This window comes from Lissotriton vulgaris, chromosome 7, assembly GCF_964263255.1.
Source record: "Lissotriton vulgaris chromosome 7, aLisVul1.2, whole genome shotgun sequence".
NCBI lineage: Eukaryota > Metazoa > Chordata > Amphibia > Caudata > Salamandridae > Lissotriton > Lissotriton vulgaris.
The window spans coordinates 668,595,008-668,608,232 of NC_141695.1; the positions used below are offsets into that span (position 1 = coordinate 668,595,008).

At 40.8% G+C, this 13,225-nt stretch overlaps 1 protein-coding gene across 1 annotated transcript in view; it reads left to right on the forward strand.

Annotated features, from left to right (window-relative positions):
* Nucleotides 1–13,225, forward strand: part of ANKFN1 (ankyrin repeat and fibronectin type III domain containing 1) — a 1,140,330-nt gene that overhangs the window by 976,899 nt on the left and 150,206 nt on the right. The window contains exon 16 of the mRNA XM_086928764.1: nt 2,700–2,913. Coding sequence (XP_086784890.1) covers nt 2,700–2,913 — 214 coding nt within the window. The remainder of the gene's footprint in view (nt 1–2,699; nt 2,914–13,225) is intronic.

Sequence of the window (13,225 nt, forward strand, 5' to 3'; positions counted from 1 at the left end):
ATATTAGAACATTAGGTGTAATTATTTTAATAATTCATATTATTTTATCAAAATTAATTACTTAAAAATAACACAAAATTATATATATAAAAAATGTACTCTAATTAATGTAATTAACTAATTACAATTAATTAATTAATAATTATTTACTAATACAAAATATATTCAAAATTATATTAATTAATTAACTAATTAATATTAATTAATTATCAATTAATTATTACTTAAAAATAATAACAAACATATATTAATTAATTAATTATTATTAAATTACTTCCCACCCTATTCCCCTATAAACCCACAACCCGCTACAGAATTACATTACGCAATTATTATCAAAACAAAATTCATGTAATAAAATATTTAATAACATTAATACACACTATTCACACATATTATTACATAAAAATACACTATAAAATATTATATATTATTAAAAAATCGATATTTTTGCTATCTATATTTTATACAGTCGATATTACTTCACTTACCTGAAAAACGATATTTTTGTAGTCGATATTATGTCCAGTCGATATTTTGTCCAGTCTATATTTTGAACTCGATATTATGTCCAGTCGATATTTTGGAGTCGATATTTTGTCTCTATACCCACTCTGATACCTACAAAATGGCACCAAAATCATATAGTTGGTAAAGAGTTGCTGTATAACGGCGGAGCCTTATCTGCACTCTACCATATCTCACAGAGCCCACGGAACAGGGGTGTTCTCACTAGGCTTTCCTTCCACATGGGGGGCAGGTCAGAAAGATACGGAAAACAATGAGGTCTTTCAATCAGTTCAAACGGATGTTTGTTCCAATAGTTTTAGTGAGCTAAAGGCCCCTGGCCAGAACCCCATTCAGAAAATTGTACCAGCACCACTACGATAAATCATTTCAGATCAGCAGGTCACGGTCTGAAGTGCAACCGATGATGATACCCCAGTTAGTACCAACTAACATCTTTATCACGGCAGAGGACAATGACTCCACTTTCGTGAACTGAAATAAAGTGTATTCGCTCAGTACATCACAAAATCCTTTACAGGACCAGATGCATGACATCCATATCACTGGATGAATAGGAACCATCAATAATAGTAAATCAAATAGTGCTATATTCAGTGACCAAATAAAATGACCACTCACATCCATGACTCGGGTTTAGTGATAAATTTAAGAATTGTAGGGGCATATTATCAAGGGAGTTTATCTCCGCTTTTAGGGCTTTAAAAGCCAAGAAAGCGCAGATGAAATTACCTCCCTATTACCTAGCTGTCGCTAACACCAGTTAGCGACAGCTAGTAGGAGATAGCGACCATCTTGGGCCCCACTTTGCATGTCAGTGATATTTATCACTAATGATATGCAAAGTGGGCGTGCCAAGATGTTAGCGACTGGAAACAGTCGCTAACTTTGCTATCTCCTATTACCAACTTTTGGAGATATTCGCGCTAAGCGCGAATATCTCCAAAAGCTAACACCTGCCCTGAGCAGTTCTTAGCCATGTTATCCAATGGGAGGTGGATAACATGGCTAAGAGCATTAGCTCGCTAATGCATGAATATCGCTGACTAATATCAAGGTTTATCTGCGATAAAAATCGCTGCAGCTCTGCGATAATTTTTTCACGCTAACCAAGCAATAGCGATAAATTATCGCTATTGCTTGGTAATATGCCCCGTAGTTCGAGCACAAACAACACACTCCCACGTAAGGTGAAGGTCTTTCTGTTGAGGGCTACCTATCAGGCTACTCTTCACTTTCAAGCCTTTTTCATTATTAAATGATAGCGCCCTTGTATATTAGTTTGGGATTCTTTTGTACTTTGTGATCACTAATTATTTTATATTCTGTCTGTGTGTTTGATGCATGTTTTCAGAAGTTTCCACTTAACCCTTATATGAAGTGCCCCTGTTCACTGTGTCAGGGTACACTAAATTATGTGGCAAGAAAAGCCAAATTAAGCAGCTAATGCAGCACATTTTGTCTTGCTACTTCCTTATTTTATCATCTTTACACGCTAAAACTATCTGAGCAAAGGTTTCATCTCCATACATGTTGGCCACACAAACACAGCAATAACCAATAGAAATGTGACCAATTAAACTTTGTGAAAGCCCTTCCACTGTGTGGCAACATGATTTGCTGAATTTCTAGTAACTTGTGATCCGTTTGAGGTAAAACAGTATTTTGGGGGGTAAAATCTGCAGACTATCTAGCAAATGATGGATCATGTGGCAAAAAGGGCAAGTCCATAAATATGCTGAAAATGCCTTCTCCGCAAAATCACATAATTCCAGTGGCCCTGCTTATAAATAGAACAAGCATTTTCAATACATTAGGTCTCACAATTGCTAGATTTTGAGCTATTGGCATTGTCAATGACAATACCGTTTATGTATGTTTTAAAAAAAACATGGAATAATAAAAGGCATAACGATTTACAATACCAGTAGTGCAAAGTTTCTAAAATGCGAGAGCTATTGCATTGCAAATCGGTGTTTGTCTCATATTGCCTGTTTGGAATCTTCCAGAAATTTGCATGCCCATGGAATATGTCCTTGTGTAATATGTCTAGAGCTGATGTACAGTGGTCAAATATCTTTGGTCAAGTTTGCGCTATATAAAACAGCAAATGTACATGTTATGTATGTATTGCGTTCTTCAAGCACTTTTATTTGTATTGCATTGCATAGCAAACCGATGAAATGTGGCGCGATATGAGGTGGATCATGGATGCTTTACATTATGCAAGATATAAGCAGCCGCCTGCCGGATTGCCAATAACCTACCTTATTGATGTCACCGAAGAACAAATTCAAATGAAAACTAACTCCACATCATCACACCTAGACTGTCTCCCATCCCCATCTCCGTCTCCAGAGGCTCGCCGAAGAAATGCTGTGAGCGGTAAGAACAGAGTATAAATTAAATCATAGAAAATGTACGGTGTGATCGAAACTTGTATGAAATGTTAGAAAAAACGTATCCAGTGCAACTGTTAGCCCATTAAGGAGCAAAAATTATAGCACTTGAGGATCCCTGGCATCCCAGTGCCATATCTTTCATTCTAAGACAGATGTGCTAGGATTCTTAACTTTCTTAAATTTGTACACTTAGCCGCATATCTTTACACATTTAATAATGACAATAATTATGCTGCACGAATTACTTGAAGAATACGTTTGCAGTCTTTCATTGAAAGCATTCTTTGAAATAGTACTTTGCAAATATGTATTTTGATACAACTAACTGATTTTCGGTTCTGTGTAGTACACACTCATTTTTGAACCAGGTTCACCAAAGTGTTTTTAAAAAAGCAGGTATGACTAACCCATGGAAATTCAGAACAAAAATCAGCGCTCGATCACATCTACTCACAGAAAAATCTTTGAGCATCTTAGCCCTGACCACTTCTAATCCTGAAGATGTCTTGCCTTTGTGTGTGAAGAAGAAAAGCTTTAGCCTAAACTCTATATTGAATGTTTTTGTTGCAAGTGAGCAGGCTTATGCTTGCAGGGGTGCCACCGGGGCAGGAGGTGTTCAAGATCAAATGCTGCCTGAACAGCATATACTCTCGACATCAGTAGGAAACGGCAGAAAATACGATGCCGCTCTGTTCCAGAAACCATTGTCTCCTTTCAATACAGTTAAAAAGTAGAATATTGGCACCTTGATGGACAGCCTGGATTGAAACATTCAGCACTTCATAGATGCTATAGAAGAAGCAGATGGCAGAACTTGGCAGGTGGCGGAGTAAAGGAGGTGATAAAGAAGATATCACAGGCTGATGAAGTATCATACCATCAAATTACGAAGATGTTTGTGGCCAAGTTCAATCCAATGCTGAAAGTCAACTGTGGAAGGTACACTTTCAAACAAGACAGCAAGCTGGTAAGCCTATGGATGAGTTTATTGGGAGAATTGATACGCTCATAAAGCACTGCAAGTTCAATCAATTCAATGAGGGGGAATCCATGCATTTTAGAGTCGCCTCTCCAATTCATTCTGATTATGCATGCTGCAACAAATGCTCAGTTTAGAGAAAGAGCTCTCGGCTGCAAGAACGGAGGAACATGCCAATTAACAAGCTGCTGATATGGAAGCAGAAACAGCCCAAACTAAATCAGTGTTAGGCATGAAAAGTAAGCAGAAACAGAAGGCAGAGGCCCACAGAGTGATGTCTCTGAAGAAAAGGAAAATGTGTTTCGGCTGTGGATTCTCATTCCACATGAAGGAAAATATCCCACCATCGGACCGATATGTAAATTCTGCGGGAAAGAAAAACATTTCATAACGGTTTGCAAAGCAAAAGAGAATGTAAGTGCATCATGAAGAGATGAGTAGATAGACATCAGAAAGTTCCAGAAGCACTCCAGTCATTCCTGCAAGGCCAAATGGCAGCACTAATTAAGGCAAGTGGAAACAAAATGAAGTCGGTCATTATGAAATTCATCTTCCAACAGTTCACTGATGTCATCATCGAGTTACACTGAGGAAGATAGATGTGCGATACTGATCTCAGTCAAAGACCAATGTCTAATGTAGGATTGGACGCTTGCAAGTAGAAACACAGATTTTACTTGGATATTGTCCAATAATAATGCTCGAGGTGAATGGTTGCCCTACAACTTTCATCTTTCATTATAGACAGTGGTGCATTGATACACTGCCTGCTGGCAGAAAAGTACAAAGAACTGTCTCCGATGCCATGTCTCACACCGACAAGAACAATGGTATACACCTGGGCCACTTCTAAACCCTTTGCAGAGCAAAGGATTTTTTATGGTGACCATGCGGCACAAAAAAATGACAGTGCAAGCACCAATTCATGTCCTCCTGGGTACTTTGTCAAGTGCATGCTTACTAAGTTCCGATACTGCTGCTGACATGGGACTGATCTCTATTAACTACAACTTGAATGCCCATTCTGAAGTAGTGAGTCAATTCCCGACATTGTTTCATGGACTTGGGAAGCTTAAGAAGATAAAGATACAGCTTCCGATTAATTTAGATATTTGCCCAGTTTTTCTACTTATGTTGGTTTGTTCAGATATAAAAGACCGCATATTGGTGTGTCGTCAGCTGCAGAAATCTTTCAAGATGTTATTCGTCAAATAATTCAGCCTGTCACACATCCATTTAACTACAGGGATGATATACTGGTGTGTGAGGCTACATGAAAGGAACGTGATAAAGCACTTACACAAGTATGGCATCTGCATGCTGACGGAGGTCTCACACTAAATTCAGAGAAGTGTAAGTTTCACAAAAAAAGATTTAAATTCTTTTGGCATATTTTCTCTGATAAGGTAATGCCTCCTGATCCCGAAAACATATAAGCATTGTTATCTACTAGGCCTTCAGAAGAAGAGTTTATGCTGTGATCTATCTTAGGCATGCCCTGCTACTGGTCTAGGTACATTTGTGATGTTGCCACCGTGAGTGCCCCTGTAAGAGAACTAACAAATTGAGATCTTACATTTGAATAGTCATCGGAATGTGACTGAAGCTTCAAGAAAATCAAACATGCAATTCAAAATGCCACTGAAATGGCCTACTTTGATCCTAAATTGCATACAGAGATTATGGTAGATGCAAGACCAGGGGGGTTAGGCGCAATCCTTGCCCAACACAATGGATAGCTCGATGCTCAAAGACACATTGTGGCCTACGCCAGCTGGAGTCTACCTCAGACTGAATGTGCTTATTCTCAACTGGAGAAAGAAAGCTTAGCTCTAGTGTAGGCATGTGAACATTTTTATGTGTTACTGTACAGAAAGCAATTAACCCTTGTCACAGATAATCAGGCATTGATCACCATCTTTAGAAATTCAAAAGCCAATATGCCCCCTGGAGTACTGGAGTACTGGGATTGTACTCCAGGACATTGAGACTTACAGAATGGAGGTTCTCCGACAACTTGGGAACACTGATCACTATCAGCCTCTTCCAGGGAACCCCACCAAAGAGATCCAAGCCACCATAATTGAACTCACTACAAATGCAAAAAATGAAGGCTTCTTAAGTAAAAAAGAACACTGTTTTCTCAATGTAAAAAGTCCACGCATACCTGTGATTTACACTTTACCCAAAGTCCATAAAAACATCAACCAACCAGGCAGACCGATTGTCTCAGACTGCGGCTCAATTTTGGAACCTCTAGGGGCTTATGTAGACTTCTTTATTAAAGAATTTGTGCCCACCACAGTCTGCTATGTAAGGGACAGCATGGCGATGATAAATTTGATAGAACACTACCCTTTTGATCCCGCCATCAACACACTATGCACCATGGATGTAGAGTCACTCTACACGAATATCCCACAAACAGCTGCTCTACTGGTGATTCAAAGAATTTTAGACACATGGCCCCGTCCTCATAGGGTCCCAAGTATCTTTATCCTCCAACTGCTCAAACTGTGTCTATCAAAAAACTTTTTTTCTTTCGAAGGTACCTATTACCAACAAATAAAGGGAACTTCCATGGGGGCTATTTTTGCCCCCAACCTAGCCATTTTATTTATGGATGCACTGGAAACCGGCGTCATCTTGATGGATCGCAACCCATTTTTCGCAGGAATACCCCTGTGGCGTCGCTACATAGACGAAATTTTTCTAGTGTGGAACCTTGACATCACCACATTGAACCTGTTTTTTCACAGGCTTAACAATAATTGTGCGGATCTAACCTTCACCCTGACCCACAATAAAACCCAAATTGCTTCCCTTGATTTAACAATCTATAGTCACGAGGGTGAATTACTAACACGCCTGTACAGAAAGCCGACGGAGCGGAACACTCTGCTTAGCTACAATAGCAACCATCCCAGAGCTCTAAAAGATTCATTACCCTATTCCCAGTTTCTGAGAATAAGGCGTAATTGCTCGAATAAAATAGACTACTTCAAGGAAGCCAATGTTTTGTCAAACAAACTGAAAATGCGTGGCTATCCTAGAAGATTGGTCAAAACAGCATCAAAAAGGGCTTGGTACTGTCCACGGGATGACCTACTTACACCTAAGACACGGGAAAACCAAGACAGAATAGCCTGTGTGACCACATTTTGCCCAGCATCCAACAGAATCCGCAAATCAATTCTTAAACATAAGCCTACCATAAATGCTGGCACTATCAACCTCGAGAGACCCCTTTTTGCATTTCGAAAAAAAAAAAATTTGAAAGATCACCTTGTCAGGGCAGCCCTACCCACCCCCATTCCCCGAACCACTCTAGACTCCAATTGGGGGTTACCACCACTACTTGGACATGTGAAATGTGGACACTGCATTGTTTGTGAATTCACAATTGAAGCACGCAATATTTGTCATAATGGTATTAACTTCGAAATGAAATCATTCACGAATTGCAACACCTGTAATGTCATTTATGCTATATTGTGCCCATGCCAGAAAATGTATATAGGGCAAACCAGCTAAAAAGCCAAGACACACATTTGCCAGCATCGGATTAGAATTAGATGCAAAACGCCCAATGCTCCTATGGTGGAACACTTCATGGAGATGAATCACACAGCTGATGACATTCAACGGACAATTCTCAAAGCTATCAAACTCCCACAAAGAGGAGGAAACCTCTCCCAACTGTTGAACAGAGAAGAACTCAAGTCCATAATCCAGTTTAACACTATCCGGACTGGATTAAACAGAAGCGAGGACTGGACAAACTTGCTCTGAGTTTAAGCTTTTTTCGCAGATTATAGTAAAATGGACTCAGAAAGTGTAAACATTGCCCCATAAGAATTTATTGAAACACTTGGGGCCTCAGAGTATAGTGTGTTCGAAAGTAATCTGCTTACTTTTAATCGTTTTTATCACACATGCTGCACTTTATTTAATTAACCACCCTAAATAATTTCCCAACAATATCGGCACAATTATGGAATGCACAGCATGAATTCACCCCACTTGCGCCGCTTCCATCATGCTTCTCATAGCGCAATCACCCACTCCAAGATGGCCACCACCATCCTTAGTCACCCCGCGACCATGTGACTCCTGTCACCTGACCTTACTGCCTTATCCCTCGGTAGCGCATTCAGTCACTAGGAAGCAGCGCTACCAACGAGGAACCTGTGGATCGGCACATCGTCTGATTATCCTTTAGAGGTAAGAAGCCCCTTTAGCACAAACTTATCTCGGCTACCTTGCTAGCCTATGGAACCTAGTCATAATTGTAGGCTATATCTTAATGAAAAAACCCTCCTTCTCCAGCAGCGGATCGTGTAACTTACCGACCGCACTAACGGACAAGCTTCCACAGAAGCGGTAAGAATGCCCCCCCCACAGCCTTCACTGAGGTCCATAATTAAAACCCTTCACTGCTTCTAAACTCCTCAATGCTCTTCTTTCAGTGGATTGAATATCACATCAAACGCTGTCTTAATACTACAATACGGGGGACCCACACGGGACTTGCCTTGACGTTCTAAATTACCCCACAATTTCTAACTATTCAATAGGTAAGTTTCGGCTATAGAGGCGGTCGGCTCCCCTTACCCCGTCTAAACAATTAATGCTGACTCTCATCTTTCAGTTACTACGAACTGAAATACCAGCCATCCGGCACTTTGGAACAGACCAACGCGCCACCCGGATTCCTCCAGCTCTGAGGGTACGCCAACCTCCCTTATACCACAACTGGTATGACGTCTTACAATGTCTAGCATTGATCCTTCCCACTAATTCTTGACCCAAGTAATGAAACCCCAGCACTATTGATCACCAGACCAATCCTGACTTACTGGATAAGTGCACATGTTGTCATTTCCTCACATTCACGGAAATGGCAGTCTTTCACCAAATGTTCACAGCCCAACGCCATCCCATGCCTAGCCGCAATTCAATTACCCTTGATGGTCCGCACATGAAGTATTAGTACCCAGAACACCATTGGCACCGAGGATGCTAATAAACCAAACACTTGTTGGCACTTCTCACTGCACTGCGATTCCGAATCTTGCAAAGTATTGAATGTGACTCAGTTGACCTCGAATTTCTACCGCAGAACAGCGATTTAAATACCTGTTTCTCTCCTGTTTTTTCCCTACAGGCGCATATTCTTTGTTATACCAGGCAATTATTAAGTCCTGATGATGATTCCATTATAATTTTGAGCGCGGGATCGAAACGCCGTCGACTTTGCTTAGTAGACATACAGTTGATTTATGAACATTTCTGCATGAATGTACTACTCTGGGAATTACTGCCAATTTGAATGCTAAAGCAGTACCCAGTCTCGCTCAACTCTTTTTGCCTGACATAAACTGTCTTCTCTTCTGCACCTTTCTCCAACACTTTCCTCTATTTCTTAGTACAGCACAGGCTTGTGCCTTACTTCAAACGACAAATGGTTGTTGTCAAATCGTACCTTACACTTTGAATACTTGTTATATTTTCATAATAAATTCTTTGCCCGGCTGGGTATAAGAAAAGAGTATATAGTTTCCGATTGTGGTCTATATTACATTTCTTTGAAATAATGTTCTAGGCTTAGGACCTATGTTTCCAGAAAATAACTGATACCCATGGTCCCAAGCCATTTAGTGGGTCCCCCTTGTTTTTTGACAAAACTAGTAGGCATGCAGCACTTATTGTGCCACCCACAGAAGTGGCCTTTCAAACATGGCTCAAGCCTGTTACTTCAGGGGCTTTGTGTGTAGTTTACTACTTCTTCAACATGGCATTTAAAACTACTTGTCAAGCTTGAAACTCGCCTTTTATTACACACAAGTTACCCCTAAGGTAAGCCCTAGTTAGCCCTAGGGCAGGGTGCTGTGTAAATGAAAGATACTAGACGTACTGGTGTGTTTTGCATGTCCTGACAGTGACAAACAGCCAATTTTGTTTTTCACTACATTGAGGCCTACTCCACTTATAGGTTAGTATGGGAATTTGTTAACACACTTTTAAGTTGTAATTCCTGATCATAGAAGAGTAGCTTTTTCATATGTTTGGAATTGTAATGACAAATCCTTCTTACCGGTGAAGTTGAATTTAGCATTACTATTTTAAAAATGCCACTTTTAGAAAGTGGACGTTTCTCTGTGCATATAACTCTCTGTGCTTTGCGGGGCACCTCCAACACATGCCTGGGCAGGGTGACAGTTACACATTGTGTATTTCCTCTAGACAGCCCTACACAAGAGGGATAGGTGTTTCTGAGTACCCATCTACATATATTTGCATTCTGATTGCCTTGCCTGTGCAGGATAGAAGGGAGGAGCTAACACTTCACTTGAATATGCAGTGTCCTGCCCCTACACAAAGGACTGATTACCCCTGACAGCTAGCCTGGCTGACATGACTGGGTTTTCAGAGAGCTGATTGGAAGTCAACCCCACATCAAAAGCACTTTTGGGTATAAGTACTGGGTTACTGACCTCCAATAATCAGAGACTACTGGACTTGTAACTGAAGCTCTGCTAGAAGAACTGCTGTGCTTCTTAAAGGACACAACTGGGCTGCTGATTGGAAGGTCTGATTTTCTCTTTGTTGCCCTGCTGCCTGCTGCCTGCTGCCTGCTGCTCTCTGATTCAGCTGAAGAAGAGCTGGACTCTGCCTTCACTACAAGTGATCCCCAAAGGCTTGTTGGCTTGCCTCCTATTGCATGAGACTCTGGCATATCTAAGCCTCTACACCACCTCCTGTGCCTGGCTCACTGGAAGTGGCCCAGATACTTGAAACACTGATTTCGATGTATCATTCAGTTGCAGGAATAAAATCAGTGAATTGCATCAGAGCCATCGCTTTGCCTCCAGGAATTGACGCATCAGATAGCGTATCACCACCGCTGCAGCTTGGTGAGATCAACGCATCCCATCGACTGCATGGCAGAATCCGACACTTCGCTCTATGCCTCTTGACTCCGGCACCTGTCCTCCAAACTAATGCATTGCCTTTACTGCGTGGAGAAGATTGATGCATTCTGCATCTGCCAGCCTCGATATCGATGCATCTCGCTGTTTGTGACCAGGAAAGGTATTTTTCATTACTGGGGCCTGTGTGGGTCCTGTAGCCGGCTGGCGCTCCTTCGCGGCTGTCCCAGACTTTGACTTTGCCCCGGTCCAGTGCGACCTATAGTAACGTTTTTAGTGCTACCTGCTTCTTAGCACTTTACTGTATATTTCTTTAAAATTCAATATTTCAACTTCTATACTTTGGAGATTTGTTTGTTTTGGTCTTCTTTTGTTCAGAATGTAATAATATATTGTTCTAAACCTGTGTGAAGTCTCTTTTGTGGTGTATTCATTATGTTACTGTGTGAGTGTGTTGCACAAATACTTTACACATTACCTCTATAGATAAGCCTGATTGCTCTGTGGCAAGTAACCAGACAATGAGCACAGGAAATCTGATAGTGTGTATCTAGATTACCATGACTGGAGGAGAGGTTCCTCTCCCTACTTAGACAGGGTGCATACATCTATCAACTAGAGAGAGACCCCATTTCTAACACGTCTTAAGTGGCTGAGGCCTACATCGATTACATAGTAAAGTCAAGTGCAACTGCAGCTCTTACTATTGAACAGATTCTGACAGCTACTAATACTGACAAAGACATGCGTAAGCTCAAGGAAATAATTACAACACAATCATGCAGGAAATATACTCAACCTTTTATAGATGATTTTGAGTACCAGACGTTCAAGAATATTGGGGAAGAACTTTCTGTTACACATCATGGTGTCATACTGAGAGGGGCAGGAATAGTTATCTTTGACAGACTGTGGCAGCAAGTAATTGCACTCACTCACAAAGGACATTGCGGCATTGCAGCAGCTAAAATAGTACTCAGGGATCGAATGTGTTTCCTGCGTCTCGATGAATGAGTTGAAAGGGAGCATAAAGTTAGTCATCTGTGCAACTGTCTTTCCCAAAATGACTCAGCACCCGCTCAACATGCCTGATCCTTCTAGGTAAGCCTGGGAGAGAATTGCAATTGACTTCTTCAGACCCCTCAGTAATAGACATCATCTCTTTGTAGTTGTTAATGAGTACCCACGTTTTCCACTAGTGGAAGACTTATCTTCAACCACACATGACAGTCATTGAGAGGTTGGATGAAATACATTTTCACAACATGGGGTGTTTCCTCCATTCTCAAATCTGACAACGGTCCACCCTTTTATAGCAGAGAGTTCAAAGAATTTCTTAATTGCTTGAACATCAGCAAAGTAAACCTCTCTGGCCACAGGCAAATGATGTTGTTGAACGATATAGAGTACTTAGAAAAGGTGTTTCAGCATGCTGTGCTGGAAGGCATAGACATCAAGTCAGCTTTACACCCATCCCTCCATGCCTACCATTCCTTTCCTCATTTCACGACAGAAGAAAGTCCTGCCACCTTTCAGTTTGGGAAAGAGCTTGGAGCGAATATACCACAATGGAGCACAAATCAGTAAATAGACCCCGATGAAATTCATGTCACTAACACCTCTTGCAAATGAAAAATGAAGGCTTACGCCGACAAGCGCAGATGCGCTCGAGACTTGTTCTTCAAGAAAGGAAACAAGTTCTTGTCTATCAAAAGCAGACACAGAAGAATGACGGTTCCTTTGATGCTGAATCACTAAGAATTGTGGCAAGCAAAGTACCTATGGTAACTGCCCAACAACCTGGAAAATTCATAACCAGAGACTCGTTCCACTTTAAGCTTTTGCATCAATGTTAGTCAACTCCAAACCTCATGAGTGAGGCAAGTCTGCATGAGTGCCCAAGTCAAGCATTGAACTCTTCACCAAAGATGCCAGATAAAAATGCCCCTCCTCTGTCTCATAAAACTAGATCTGAAAGACTGGTGCAAACACCTTGACGACTCTTCAAGGAGTTATAATGTGTATCTGTATATATATTTGTTTGTACTTTTAATTTAACAATGGCAAAGATGTTGTGTCCTGTATTCATATGTATGAGGCCTCTAGCGGCCCTCTTCTAACTTCTTACAAGGTGTTGCTGGGTGTAGCTAATAAAGTTTGTGTTGCAGAACAGTTGCGAGGCTGAAGAATCAAGACATGCAAACGAAAGCTCTGTGTGTAGGGTAGGCTGTTATCTGCTCCCAGGCTGCGGAGGACACTCAAAAACCATCTCTCCATCACTGAAATCAGTAGCCACATTCTACATACAATCATTACCAGTAATAATGCATTATGATGTTTATCAAAAATTATTGATAATAATTGAGTTTTAAATAAAGCATTAT